The sequence below is a fragment of a genome, unplaced genomic scaffold, assembly GCF_019419815.1.
Source record: "Pyrus x bretschneideri cultivar Hongxiangsu unplaced genomic scaffold, Pyrus_bretschneideri_v1 Contig27, whole genome shotgun sequence".
In the NCBI taxonomy this organism is placed as follows: Eukaryota; Viridiplantae; Streptophyta; class Magnoliopsida; order Rosales; family Rosaceae; genus Pyrus; species Pyrus x bretschneideri.
Window position 1 is genome coordinate 998,771 of NW_025999579.1, and position 15,034 is coordinate 1,013,804.

The 15,034-nt window shown below is 37.2% G+C and overlaps 2 protein-coding genes across 7 annotated transcripts; both read left to right on the plus strand.

Annotated features, from left to right (window-relative positions):
- Nucleotides 1-5,162: 5,162 nt before the first annotated feature.
- LOC103950595 (peroxisome biogenesis protein 3-2) lies at nucleotides 5,163-9,066 on the plus strand. 2 transcript variants are annotated; one of them, XM_009361826.3, is made up of 7 exons: nucleotides 5,163-5,519; nucleotides 5,773-5,937; nucleotides 6,046-6,236; nucleotides 6,360-6,490; nucleotides 7,583-7,710; nucleotides 8,015-8,242; nucleotides 8,532-9,066. In XM_009361826.3, exons 1-7 carry the CDS (start codon nucleotides 5,506-5,508, stop codon nucleotides 8,779-8,781), a joined length of 1,107 nt encoding a protein of 368 aa, XP_009360101.2. In that variant the 5' UTR covers nucleotides 5,163-5,505; the 3' UTR covers nucleotides 8,782-9,066. The 2 variants fall into 2 exon arrangements, with proteins under 2 accessions (XP_009360101.2, XP_048443447.1); XM_048587490.1 differs by having other exon boundaries at nucleotides 5,164-5,519; nucleotides 5,716-5,937.
- Nucleotides 9,067-10,130: 1,064 nt separating this feature from the next.
- Nucleotides 10,131-12,533, plus strand: LOC103950597 (pre-mRNA-splicing factor SPF27 homolog). 5 transcript variants are annotated; one of them, XR_007259713.1, is made up of 8 exons: nucleotides 10,131-10,492; nucleotides 10,590-10,765; nucleotides 10,850-10,933; nucleotides 11,430-11,499; nucleotides 11,588-11,721; nucleotides 11,804-11,862; nucleotides 11,959-12,042; nucleotides 12,330-12,533. XR_007259713.1 is itself a non-coding variant. In XM_048587864.1 (7 exons), exons 1-6 carry the CDS (start codon nucleotides 10,235-10,237, stop codon nucleotides 11,856-11,858), a joined length of 777 nt encoding a protein of 258 aa, XP_048443821.1. In that variant the 5' UTR covers nucleotides 10,131-10,234; the 3' UTR covers nucleotides 11,859-11,862; nucleotides 11,959-12,045. The 5 variants fall into 5 exon arrangements, 3 of the variants coding, with proteins under 3 accessions (XP_048443821.1, XP_048443822.1, XP_009360102.2); XR_007259714.1 differs by having other exon boundaries at nucleotides 11,965-12,042; XM_048587864.1 differs by lacking the exon at nucleotides 12,330-12,533 and having other exon boundaries at nucleotides 11,959-12,045.
- The last annotated feature ends 2,501 nt before the right edge of the window (nucleotides 12,534-15,034 follow it).

A 15,034-nucleotide genomic window follows, 5' to 3' on the forward strand; every position in this document is an offset into this window, starting at 1 on the left:
GGATGTATCAGTAGAGCAAGAGGTTGAGATAACAAATAAAGGAGATGTTGTGTCTTTTCTTCAAGATGTTGAGGGACAAAATAGGGAAGATACAGATGTTGAAGGGGAGAAGAATGAGGAAGTTGCAGATGATGATGTATTTAAAGACAGTGATTATGAGCAGGATTCTGATATTGAGCTGCAAGTTGATTATGAAGTTGATGATGATGAGTTTGAAGAACATGTAGACCAACCTATTACAGAAGAGCCCGAAGAAATGGGGTTTGCATGAGAGATATCAGATGATGATGCTAATCTTGTGACTTTCATAGCCTTGAAAATGAAACTTCACAAGAAAAAGATGAATTTGATGAGGTAACCAGCAAAAAGAGAAAGAGGTAGCGGAATAAGCCTACACCAAAGTTTAGAGAATGGCATAGAGGTACAGACTTGAAAAATCCTGACTTTTGCAATGGTATGTTTTTTTCTAATAAACCACAATTGAAGGAAGCTATCATGAATTACAGTGTAATTAATGGGAGACGTGTGTGGCTTACAAGAAATGACAAGGTTAGAATTAGAGAAGTTTGTCAAGAAGATTGCCCTTTTGTCATTTATGATGCAAGGATGCATAAATCAGCAACCTTCCAGATCAAATAACTTGAGTTGGAGCATGTTTGTGCTAGATATGAAAAAGTTTCTTAGCTTAATTCTAGATTCTTAGCACAAAGATATGCTAATCAACTCTTCATTGATCCAGATTGGTCTGTTGACTTGTTTAAGGCTGCAGTTCAGGAAGATTATGGCCAAGAGGTGACTACTCAACAAATATATAGGGCAAGGTAGAGAGCAGAACAATTAAATTGTGGTACTTGGGCTCAACAATACAACAAACTTGAACAATACGCTGAGGTATTGAAGAGTACAAACCTTGGATCAACTGTGGTTACTAAAACTCAGATAAAAGGTGATATAAGGAGATTCCAGATAATGTATATTTGTTTTGAAGCTTGCAAAAAGGGGTTTAAAGAGAGATGTAGGTATGTTATAGGACTAGATGGATGTTTTGTGAAAGGGAAACATTCGAGATAAGTTTTAGCTGCAGTTGGAATTGATGCCAATGATGAGATGTTCCCACTTGCATATGTTGTTGTGGAAATAGAAAATGAAGACACTTGGGAGTGGTTTTTGAAAATATTGATTGGTGACTTGGGGCATGAGCAATAGTCATGGCTATGCATTCATCACATACAAGTAAAAAGGGTTAATTAATGTCATTCAAACCTTGATGGCCAATGCAGAGCATAGACATTGTGTTAGGCACTTGCATAATAACTTCAAAAAAAATACATAGTGGACTCGCATTAAAACAAACTTTGTGGGAGGCAGCAAGGGCAACAACAATACCTTGGTTTCAGTCAATTATGGATAAGTTGAAAGAAGACAATGAGGAAGCTTGGAAATGGTTAAATGACAAAACACCAGGACATTGGAGTAAATCATATTTTAGCACATACTTTTAAGTGTGATATTCTTGCCAACAATCTATGTGAGGCTTTTAACAAATTGATTGTGAAGGCAAGGGACAAGCCCATTTTGACTATGCTCCAAATGATAAGGAAGAACCTAATAGTAAGGATGGCAAATAGAAAAGTGGCTACTTTAAACTGGAAGGGAGTTGTTGGTCCAAGAATTGAGAAAATAATTGACAAGTTGAAGAAAGAGAGTGGGATTTGCCTTGCTACTCTAGCTGGAGATATGAAATATCAAGTTCAACACTTATACCGGAGTGGGGGGGAGTTTGGAGTAGACTTAAGAGCCAGGACTTGTACTTGTAGGAAATGGGATCTTTGTGGAATCCATTGTGCTTACGCTATTGCTTGCATTCTAAGAAAAAAAAAAAAAAAAACAAGATGTTGCTTTATATGTTGATGAGTGTTATAAGAAAGCAACTTACCTCAACGCTTATGCCCCTGTTATTTCACCTCTCCCTGGTCCAGATCAATGGTTAAAAGTGGCATATACTATCACTATTAAACCTCCTTTACACAAGAAGCAAACAAACAGACCTAAGAAGAATAGGACAAAGGAGCCTGGTGAAAAGCCACCAGTGACAACTCATGGTGGAAAGAAGCTAGGGAAATGGGTTTCACACAGACCGTATACATGTCAACAATGTGGACATAAGGGCCACACAAAAAGAACTTGTGGAAATGAGGGTTTTACAAGTCAGTCAACACCAACTCATGGCACTTATGAGCCAAGTCACACAACTGCAAACACACCAGTGACAACTCAAGCCACTTAAGAGCCAAATCATCCAGTTATTAACACATTTACACTAGAGGTATAATCTGTTTTGTGTTGTTTTTTTTTTTTTTTTTTAAATTGTAGGTTTTGATAATGAAAGTGAAGTCCATTAAATTGGTTGATATTGTAAGTGGGCATGGGCATAGGCATGGGAAGAAGAAGAGGAAGAGGAATGGGAAGAGGAATGAGAAGAGGGAAAGGCATAGTATCTAGCTCACAACCCACTCCACAAGTTCAAATGGTACATTCAGTAACCCTTTAGTTTTTGTGTTGTTTATTCTTTTCCCTTTTTTTTTTTTCAACAATTACTTGTGTAAATTGTGATAAAAGGAGTACGATTTGGATTTTATAGGGTGACTAAGTGTAAGCTATTATCTTTTGGTTTTCAATAAGTACAAGGCTGCATTGGTGTCACTTCCCAAGTAGTGCCACCACAATCACAATCCACCAACAAATGATACAAATCACCAGCAAAGAAAGGTAAGCCTTGGAAGCCTTGAGCATGAAGGGAGTTTATAGTTTGGATATCACTGCACAAATGGAAGAAAACAAGTTGCAACCATTTCTTTTCTTCTTATTTTTGAATTAGAACAGTTGGATATTGATTTTGCAGTTGAACATTGCTGTTAAACATGTGTGATGTTGTTTTTTGATGTTGAACATTTGAACACATTTTGCTTTGAGATATTTTGCAAGTTATAATGCTGATCATGTTGAAAATTTCAAGTAAGGGAACATGATATCTCTTTTTATTAATTCTTTTGATTTAGCCTTGTCTATGGATTTACAATATTTGAACCATTCATTTCATTATATTTAAGTGTGCAAACTGTACAGTTTTTTCCAAAAATTAACGAAAGGGAAAAAGTCTAATTACCGTTTACGATGATTTACTTGAGTTTGATGCCAAATCGTTTTTAATAATAGTTGAAGGGTTGATATCACTGCCAAAATTAGCAACATAAGGGTATTTTCTGAGAGCAATGAGGGAAATAGGGTGAAAAAGCAAGTGGAGAACTTGATTTGACAAAAATACCCTGAACTTAACGGAATTTTTTAACGGAATGACCAAATTGATGGATGGTGGACAATCTCAGGGACCACTTTTATCGATTTGAAATCTCAGGGATCAAAGTGAGAAGTTATGTAAATCTTAGAGACCATTTTGGCTAAAAAGCCTTAATATTATCCTACTATCATTTCGACTCCAAACTACTACCAAAAGGAGAAAACAATGGTATTTAGAGTAGGCCTCTGGGGAACTCGCGTATACTTTAAATCAATAGCTTGTTGGTGGATATTTATTCATCCCGAGTTATCCCTGTTTCTTTTTTGTTGTATTTTCTTATTACTGGTGGCCAATTCTTTGGTGCTTTATTGACTGAACAAGTATCTTTTCTGTTGCTCTTACTCTCATAATGTTGCTCCAAAGGGAAAATTTATTGCATTTGTATCAACAGACACAGAGACTGATCATCCCGAGACTGAGCTAAAGCCATGGATTGACCTTTTAGGGCCTGTTGACGAGATATTTTTTTTAAGACTTATGACAGATATGAGCCTGTTAATGAACCCACTTTGGACAATTGCTTTATATGAATTGTAAGTCTTATTCAAGCCTTGACCTATACTGGGCACTATTATTCAATATGATTTATGCACACTTGACAAAAAGCTTCTTATGTTTAACAGAGTTATGATGCCTCCACACACTTTGAGTGCACTATCTTGGATGTACTCAACATGTACACCTTAATAGCAGGGAATGAAAGAAATACAATTTTATGCATTGCCCAATTAGTTTGGTTCTGTTGTTTTCGATTTCATGTCATCCTTGAAGTCGATGGACATTTCCTTGATTAACTAACTTGCGTTTGTTTTTTTTACTGTTTCATAGAACCATGTCTTTCATATAAGGTTTAACCAAAGTTCCTGGAATGTTTGAGCAGGTTCTTGACCTCAGTGTGGACCTAAGTGCTGCTAGTGCTGCAGAAGAATGAATAGCAAAGCTGCATGTGGTGCTTGTAGTGATAATTGTGCTTTATTCCAAGTACACTGAGCTGCTTAAGTTACCTTACTCATGGCGTGGTAATCCTCATACTATGGAGGATTATATGAGTTATCACTCACTTTTAATCATAGACTTGATATGTTATAAATTGTTATTTAAATGTACTTCAAGTTTCAAATGTCATTTCAAATGAAAACTATATGTCTAGATTCCAGACATGCCCTTGTGTTGGTTCAATGTATTTTCCAGTTGCATGTGTGGAAGCATGTAAACAAAATGATAACTTGTCAAAGAACCATTTCTTTCAAGTTAATGATGTGTGGGGTGGATTTGGTTCTAATCTACTAACTTTAAACCAAAGGTGAATAATTAAGAAAAACGTTTTGAACCCTGTCGATTGTTGGGAGAACACTTTGTTATAATCATGTTTGGAACAATGCTACTCCTGAATCATGTATGTTTCTTTTGTTGGCAAGAAAATTTGGTTTTTGTATTTTTATTGAATCTCACTCTCATCCAATATTATTAATTTTAATAATATCTTTAATTAAAAAGCAATTCAAATAAAACAATAATGTAGTCCTAGTCTGAGCAAACATCAAATTGGTGATACTACTGTTTTCATTATTTTGCTTCTTAGTCCGACACTGCACTAAATACTTTATTAAACTAGTCCAGCTTAGTCTAGTCTAAGTCAGTCTAATTTAATTCTTGCAACTAGTCCAGTCTGAAACAGTCTAGTGCAACAAACGCACCCAAATGGTGCTTACTGGTGTCAATTCAAAAAATTAGTTTTCAAAACGTACCGTGAAATGAGAATGTGAAATTCGTCATCGACTGCTGCGCCCCTCGTGCTGGTTTTTTACCGAATTAGCAACATGCAATATAATGGTTAGAACTTAGAAGAAAGAAAAGTAAATCACGACCAATTGATATCTCCGTCGCCATAACGCCTTCCCTTCCCCACTCGCCTAAAAACCTTCAAAATCCTCTGAAACTCGATTCCCCTTGCTTGAAGAAGAACCGCCGTAGCAATTCACTGCGGGCGGGTTTTCCAAACACCGCTTGCGGCTCCGCCCGAGAAACCACCGCTTCAAATTTCTATTTTTTCCATTTTCCGCTCGGGATTATCTTCTTTCAGTCATCTTCCTCGGAATAACTTCACTGCTCACTGATGGAGGTTTGCCTCTCATAGCACCAAAAAGATGCTTTCTTTAAGGTCAGTTCTTCAAATTTGCCGCGTTTTGTCATCTGGGTAAATGTGGTTTGCCTCTGATTTGCTTCAATTGTTCGTTTATTTGAGATTTTCTTTGTTTTCTCTAATGGGTTTTTACATTTTGTTGATAAATTTTGATGGTAGTGAGTTAATGACTTGTACTTTGCTTTAATAATTGTTTGAATTTTCAAATTGGTAGCAATTGAATCTTGTATGGTCACCCACCTTTGATCTTCGTGTGCCGGTTTGATACTAGGGGATTTTGGAGAAGGCATAAGAGGAAGATCGTTGTTGCAACTGGTGTTTTAGGAAGTGGGTATCTTCTGTACAAATTATACAATGCTCACAGACAAAGGCTTGCTGACATGGAGACTGAACTCGAGCAAGAGCGAGAGAAAAACGATGAGCTCATCAAGGCTCAGTTAAGAGAGATTCCATTTCATTTTGTGTACTCGTATATTTTGTTGTCGATTCTTTAACTGCTCATTATTTGGTTTCTAACGATATTGTTTTATGGTTGTGTTCATAGAATGCAGGCCCATTTTGAGAACATACAAAGAATTGCTGATACAACTACACTGCCTCATGCTATGCACTATTTAAGTAGTCGGATAGCGGAAGAGTTGGACCTTTCTCACCTTACCGAGAGGTTAATGCAAGTGAAGGGGCAACCGACATCTCAAGAGAAACTTGAGTTATGGGATAGACTGAAAATTCTAAGTATGATTCTGTCATTCCTTGTTAATATTTCAATACCATAGTTTATGACTTCTCTTTGATTTGACTAGCATAAAGATATTTATAGTCAGCTCACCTTGTCCTAGCATTCTTGTATTTCTGCAGGTTTCACGAGAATGGTGTCGTCACTGTGGACAATGACGATCCTTAGCTTATATATTAGAGTTCAAGTCAATATATTAGGGAGACATTTATATATTGATACTGCACGTGGTCTTGGAAGCTCTCTTTTAATTGTAAGAACTATTTCCTTTCCCTCTTTATGCCAAAGATTTCTACTCAATAGTTATTTCAGCAGAATTGATGATTTTGGTGGAATTGTGTTGCAATACCTATCTAGACAGCATTATTCTAAGCTTACGTAGTCCAGTGCAGCTGATTTTTTGTACTTGCAAATTGTTGATTTATTTGTTTTGCAATGTATTGATGTGCCTTTATTACATATGATGAAACATCCTTGCCGAGTTTTACATTTTGTTAAGCAATCCTTAAAGGTGCAATTAATTAGTATGACTTGTGAACTTTGACATTCTGAAAATGTATTGCTGGGAAAAGTAGCCTGAAAGTGTTCATAAGCTTGTGAAATGTTACCAAACTTGGATACTGACGTGTAGAGTATCTGTTTCTTCTATGTTCATTTGAAGGCTATCCTATCGCCAAATTTTTTGTTTCAAGGATTGTATATGATATCAAAGTATAGTTTTTATAAGAGTTATTATTTATCAGATATGGCATCAGTTTCGAATGTCACTTGTAAGATGGTTTCATTTAGGATTAGGGATGTCTAGTATTTTGAAATGACAACTAGGGTGGTGGTTGAGTGACCTGATATTCACTGTTGTTGAGGAGATGATGTTGTTTTAGTGTCGGAGAATACCTCAGTAGAATAAGTATATATGTTATTGTTTTAGTGTTGGAGGATACCACAGTAGAATAAGTATAGTGAAGTCTACACACATAATTCTATTTGAAGGGGTGGGATGCATTTCTGAGCAGTGGGGCAGGCTGGATATCAATGAAACAGGTGAGATATGAGTGACAGGAGTGGTGCATGGTTAATATATTCAGAGATCACGTTCCTATTACGCTGCTTGTCAAATATAAATATTATAGCTGATTGCTGCTTGGTGGCACTCTGATTGATGCTTTCTTGCTAAAAGTGTCGTTACTTTTGTTCATTTTACCCACGACACGTGATAGACATTAGTGTTGATTTGCAATACCACTCACATCAGGCATGCTATGAAGTGCACTTTTGACAATACTATTGGTTTTGACGTGTCACTTTAACTTATCTGAATGCAATATAATTGTTATTATGTTAACAGGAGGATGCCGACCTCATTCATAGGGATGACCAGCAGAAGTTTCTCGCAAGTTCTGATTATCTCTCCAGTAATGCCTTGCCTGCTTTAATTTCAAATATCCAGGCAGCAGCAACAGATGTTCTTAATGGGTAAATCTTTGCCTGCACCTATTAGCATGTTGTATATTTGTCTGAAAATCAAAGGCGGGTTAATGCCATGTTCTATGACACGATGTCCAGGATTTTGATCTATTGTCAATAAATATTTAATACTCAAAACTGCCATAAGTTTATCACTGCCCCCAAGTTTAACAATCTAGACCAACTTCAATCTGACCTATATGGCTGAAGTTGCAAACTTCTGCTGAAAGAATGTAGCTTAACTCTGCCAGCCAAACTTACTTGTTGACTATTAGAGGTCCTAGTAAATAGTTTGGACGCTTTTCATGCGCAGAATGCAGCTGAAGGATTCCTTCAACACCACAATTCTTCATGCAACTATCATAGAAATACTTGAAAAGTTCATGACCACAGGAGAGCCCTATCACTGGGTGAACTACTTGATGTCTGAGGATGCTCGTTGGCATGAACTGGCTACAGCCTTCGGCGATAATAATACACCTCTTCCAGATGTCACCAAATTTGACCAACTTATGTTGGAGACACGGGCAGTAATATCAAGGTATGTCTACAATGTTAGGGTTGCAACTTATGTTTATTCAAAGTAACATCAACTGCACAACTCCTTAACATGGAAATGCAAGTTTCAGATACAACTCCGATGCATTTTGGTGCAAATCTCAACATTACCGACCTTAGTAATACAGATTTTGGTGTTACTTAATTCTACTCTTGTTATTCCTCGAAGGATCTTCCTGACATGCCACCTTTTTCTTTGGTAGTTTTTAGTTCCACTAATGGGAAGGTGAAATTTGGAAGTCACTCAAATCTTTTCTGTCTCCTCTTTTCAGTGCTGAATTCGGGAGTGTCGCTGAGACAGCATTGAGAGCAGTGGTGGATGCCGTAATAGAAGATATGAGTGCTCAACCTGGAGGAGGCAGTCTAAAGTCGGGAATTCAACTTGCCAAAGTTTTAGCAAGGGTTGCGCAGGCGGGTCCTGCTTTCCTCAAAGAATCAAGCAAGTTCATCCGGATCATACTAAATGTCCCACAAGTTGAGCTCTTTTTCACTCTCATCTACTCAAACATGCAAATCTCATAGAATATAGACTAGCGGCGGAACACAATTTCAGAACTTCTGTTTTTTAAGTAGATTTTTGTTGCGTTACGATCAAACCCAGCACCGGAAGAACGTGCTGATGATTTAGGGGTGTTCAAGTTATCAAAATTCAAAAGTTTGAAAGGAATGATAGAGAAAGATGTGGAATGTTTCAGTGCAATTTAGTCTTCGAACTAGCTCTTCTACTATTTCTAATTCCACATCTCAAATATTTGTTGATCTGTAATATCTTTTATATCATGTAAAATGGTCAATACTATATTACTATATGCTTGCTTATTAACTGAACCTGATGATATATCAAAGATATGAAGCGCTTTTGTGAAAAAAAAAATGTTTGATGGCTCGTTTGGAAAGCGCTTTGAAATAAGGGCTTTTGGGAAAAAATATTTTTGAGTTTCAAAATCACTTGAAATATTTATTGTAGGAAACACTTTAAGTAATTTTTCAAATTTTCCTGGCAATTTTACCAAGGATTGGTCCTAAAAATATTTTCACTAAAAGCACACAAGCCCATATTTTTTTATCAGGTGCTTCTTAAAAAGCAAAACTTCGCCTGCACCCGTTTGGAAAGTGCTTGTTTTTTAAAAGCACCTTTATTTATCAATGTTTTTTGTTGGAAAAACTCTCGTAGCAGAAGCATATTGAGAAAACAATATCAAAAGTGTTCTTAGTTTATCGAAAAGCAATTTTATCCCCTCTAAAATCTTCCAAACATGCCTGCAGGCCGTATCTACTCATCTCCAACAAAAGGGTTCAGAGGGCCGAAAATATCTTGAAAATCGTCTCCAACCGAGGATCAAGTCAAAGAGCTCGTGGGCCTCACTGGACAAAAAAGAGCCAAAGTGCCAACCAGCTGGCCCAAACCCCAAAGGAACCAGCCAGTCCTGTGTTGGGCCGGATTTGAATTCCAACGGTAACTAGCTGACGTCATGCTAACATGAGCTAACCGTTATATTTGAAATTTTTTTTTACAGATTTTTTTTTTTAAAGTTGTGTAGTTTTTAAATTTAATTTGTAGTTTTTAAAATTTAAGTTGTAGTTTTTACATATAAGTTGTAGTTTTTAAATTTAAGTTGTTGTAATTTTTAAATTTAAGTTGTAGTTTTAAATAATAAATTATGTTTGGTCCTCGGTTGGAGATGATTTTTTGTGATAGGGTTATGTTTGGCCCTTAGTTGAAGATGGTAAGAAATATGACCGTATTATTTATTAAAATATTAATTTCTTAAAAGGGTGAAAATGAGTTATTTGAACTTTTTTGGGTTGGTGATGGCCTTAAAATTTATGTTTTGGAGACCCAACGAAAAACAGGTCGGGCTCAAACGCTGCGTTTAAGTGACAATTCAATTCAATTCACAAACACAAACCCCCAAGATTTAACACCATCTCTGTCTCTGAAGCTCACACTCAGTGACGACCTCGGCGGACAACTATGGCGGACACCAACGGCAACGGCGGCAGCCATGAAGTTCTGATGCTGGAAGCTCCGCCGCCGGTAGGTCCGGCATGGCCAGGACCTCTAACCAACGCTGAAACCACTGACGCATTGCCCTACATCGACGACGACTACGCCAACCCCGACGTCAAGCGCGAGGTAGACCGCATGGTGGAGGAGGAGTTGCGGCGCAGCGCCAAGAAGCCCGCCGATTTCCTCAAGGAGCTGCCGCCTCTTCCCAAGCCCAATTTCAAGGTCAGTCCCGAAATCCTAGGGTGTCTCTTTCTAAGGGACTGTTTGGTTGCGGAGTTAAGGAATTTTTTGTGCCTGATTTGTTCAATTTGGATTGCAGGATCATCCGATGCTGGCTAGGGAATACGAACGAGTGAGAGCATCGAGGCCTCCGGTGGCGATTGATTTTTCGAGAGACAAAGTGGAGCTGCCGCCGGTGAATAAAATGAATGATGAAACTGCTTGGAAGCTTGCTCTCCAGAAAGCTCAGTGCTCTCTGCAGCACCAAGCCGTCAGGTAATCTATACATACAGATGTGTGTGTGTGTGTGTGTATATATATATATGTTTGCTGGTGATGAAACGAGCGGTTGATTTTCAGGTTGGAGAATTTGGAGCTGATTGACAAGTATGGTCCTGATGCCTGGATTCAGAACAACAATAGATTGCAATCGATTTTGTCGAGGTTCGCACGTCACATTTCATTTGAAAGCTGCAATATTTTGAGTCGCTTCTTTGTTAATTAACTCGGTCTCTGAGATTTTGCACCCGCATAAACATGACACAGCATATGCATATACATAATTCTCGCACATGTACTTATGCACATATACACGTTTGATGGTACGCATATTACCATTTTAAATGCACATGTGGTGTATCGAAAGTGTTCAACCGTCTGAATTGTCTGCAGTCAGACGTTCTGTGTAAATATGTGAGGTGGTGCCAACCGCGAAACTGCTATGCAAAATGCATTCTGAAATGCTGCATGACATACTTAATTTTGTGTTTATGATCGATATTCTCTTACTTTCCCAGACCGTATCAGTGTTATTGGGGTGAGCTTGTCTCACTTCCATATTACAATTCAAAATACGAATTTTCATGTGCAATAACTGCAAATTCTAAGAAAAATGGATTTGATAACGCTTGACGTAATGTTATTCGTTTATATTTTTCAGGATGCAGAAATTAGCTCAGGAGCAATATCAAAATATCGAAACAGTGAATCGTGAAAGGAAACATCATCAGGTGATTCAACCTATTGACCTGCCGACCTTGTACTTTTATGATGCTATGCTACCTTGATCTGATAAGTTTACTTCTTCATTGATGACAGCAAACCACTGCGTATGAGCTTAATGCTCTGGCTGCTCAATGGAAGGAGCTTTGCCAGAAGAATATAGAAATTCAATCTGCCTGTGTTAAACTTGAAAACCATCTTGAAGAATCGAGGAGGGAAGCGGCCGGAGGGTAATCCAACTTTTCCTATCTGGTGTTTTCTCTGGCATTCATTTTGCAAGCTTGACCACTAACTATTTGTTACTCACTTCAGAGGCTGGACCTTGGATGCCAATGCAGAAAATTGTTCTCTATTGACTGCTGAATGAGAAGGTATGCTTTTACGGCTAATGTCATTTGGTTTAGCGTTGATGCTACAGCTCCGTTGTATTCTTTTAAAGCCTATTATGATTCGCTTCACGGAATTAGTATCAGGTAGCCATCAGAACCAGAGTTGATTAAAACCTAGGCTTTGTCACTTGTGCCCTAGAATATGCGACGATTAATTTTTGGGTATGCTTATGGAGTATTAGCGTTGCGGTGTTATTTGGATAAGGATCCTCTCCGGATCCACTTTGTGGGGATCCTAGAGATTCTCACATCTTAATCGTTCATCGTACATCGTGCAGTTAGTTTTTGTCAGATACTATTTATGTTTAATTTTAAATTAAAAAAAATCAAATAATTTATAATCGCACAATATACGATGAATGACTAAGAAGATATACGATGAATGACTAAGAAGGTGAATCTGGATAGGATCCAATTCCGCGTTATATAACCCTAGGCTTTGTAAACAGGATTTGGATGAAGACCCGGCAGAGATCGTGATACGGGAATATTAGCGTTGATGCAACAAGCATCATAGCGTGCAGCTGGATTGATCTTTGTTGCCCTTTCGATGAGTGGTCGTTTTGCCCCAGTTCCACGCGTTGAATCCAATTGTAATTAATCATCGCACATGTTTTCAGTTGGTATTAATGTAATGAAATCTCTTTTAACTATGTTCCCGGCAGCTTTATACATCATCATCCATTTTTTACCAGGAGGAAGAGGATCCTAGAACAGAAATTATTGTAAATTTTTTTATTTAAAATTGAATATAAACAGTATTTAATAAGAATTAACTGTAAGATAAACGAATATAATTGAATATAATTAAAGTACGATAAACGAATATAATTGAATATAATTGATAGATTCTTAAAATCCTCTTATCCTCTCCCATCTTTTAGGGCAACACCCAAATTATTAAGATAAAGAAATCAACAACTTTCAAGCTCATCGGTAAAGATTTGATTCTTGACACGTTGCGTTTTTAAATTCAAGTAATTATCGTTTGAATATAAACATTGAATCGAATCTGTGAGAAAATTGAAGTTGACCAATCCAACTACCATAGCGTTACGCATTGCAGATCGAAAGTTTTAGGATTTTGCATTCAAGCAAAAATTTATCCGAAAGGAATTTTCACACACCATTTTCTAATCTCATTTACTCTGGGTTTATATCGAACTTTTGTATTGAATAAATTAAAGAAGAATCAAGAAGGACTAGGATAAACAAGATGTCCAGAACGAGAAAATGGGTACGCATAAATTATGCAACAACTACATTGAGAATTACTCAATTAACACTAGACCCAAAAAAGGGCAAATTAATCTGTTAGTACATATACACACATATACGGGATTTTGGTGTACTGTTGGATTCTTGACTTCGCATCTAGCGCTCGATCTAATGAGTCATGAGATACATAGATCGATCGATCAACTTTCTAACAGTCCAGGTAAAGTTAAGTGGGACAGCAGCAGCAGGAAGAACTTCCTGAAACAGCAAACATATATATGTCTCTGTCTGGAGATTAGACCAGTAATTAAGCATGAAGAAAACTAAAAAATTTAATAAAGCAGAAGATGAGCAGTAGAGAATATAGAGAATCAGTTAAAAGTTTCATGGAATAGAGAGAGAGAGAGAGAGAGAGAGAGAGGTGTAGAGCTCCCTTCAATCCAAAAAAAGAGGCAGCGTACAGGTAATGCAGCTCCTGAGATATGCAAGCCACAAGCCTATCATCCTTTCCATCGCATCTCATCTGATCTGAGATATAGGACATATAGGACTCTGGGATCCATAGCTCAGCAGCTCTATCCACCCAGCATCACCTTCTTTTGGACTTCAAGGAGCTCCACTCCTTAACCCTACCTACATATACTTATATACATACATATATATATATATAGCTACCTCACCGACCACTGCTGAAAAACCCTAGATAGCATGTAACATCCAAAAACCCAGAGAAACTTGCGAGGAAGAAGATTAAGATCAGATATCAAAAACGAAAAAAAAAAATACACACACACACACACACACACACATACAGGCATCAAGAAATCAAAACCCTAAACGAAAATATATACTTCCAGAAAATTAGAGCCAAATCATGTAGTTAATTTTCAGACCACACATATATATAGTTAGATCCATGCATCGAAACTTCTTCGCTCAAAACCCCAGATGTTTTCCACTCAAATAAATCTATCTCAAAGATCCAAAGAACCCCAGAGAGCAAGTTACATAACTATAAACCTACCCATACATAGTGAACCATATATAAATATATTGTATAATACATAAATATAAAGATTAAAAATTAATAGGATGTGGCTTGCTACCAAACATTCAAACCAAACCTCTAAAACTGCATAAAAATAATGGACGGACTTTGGCTTCAAGCAAAGCGAAAGCAACGAGAAAACGATGAGGGAGGGCAACATTTATATTAGTTTTAGAAAAAGAACAAATAATGGTGGGATTGGGTCGGCAACGCCTTGTATTCCATTCCAGCACCTATCAACCCAGGTCCCTCTCGGGAACCGGCTTCTGATTAGATTCCCTTAACACGAATCACGTGGCTATACACTGTTTCCAGAGCCCTCTCCTCGCACTGATCAATTTATCGTTGCTGATTTTGACCGGCTGCACTGCCACAGTTCCCAGTAGCCACAGCAGATCACATCTCGTTGAACTGCTGAACACCGTTACGATACTCGGAAAAGGCAACGATCTCAAAGCCTTTTATTACGAGTATCATGACTTTGTTGTTCAACACAGGCTTTAGGATCTAGAACACGATATATTTTAAGATATTTTTACCGTTAGATTTTAATTTTTTGTATTTTTAAAGGGATGTTTAATTGTTTAAACATCTAAAACTTTATATATTTCGGAATATAGTAAACAATTCGCGTTACGTATGTACTATTATCATATTTTCAAATTAAAAGTGAGAGGTCTTAGTTTGAATTTCCTGAATGACGAATTCGATACTAAATTAGACTATCAATTGTATGAGTTAGCCAAACTCTCTCTCTCTCAAGTTTAAAAATGTAGATGTACTAAAAAAAAAACAATTCACGTTACGTATGTACTATTACAATATCTCCAAGGGTTTAGACAGATTTCAACTTATATAGTAGATGTTTTTAGCCTTTTCATTATGTTT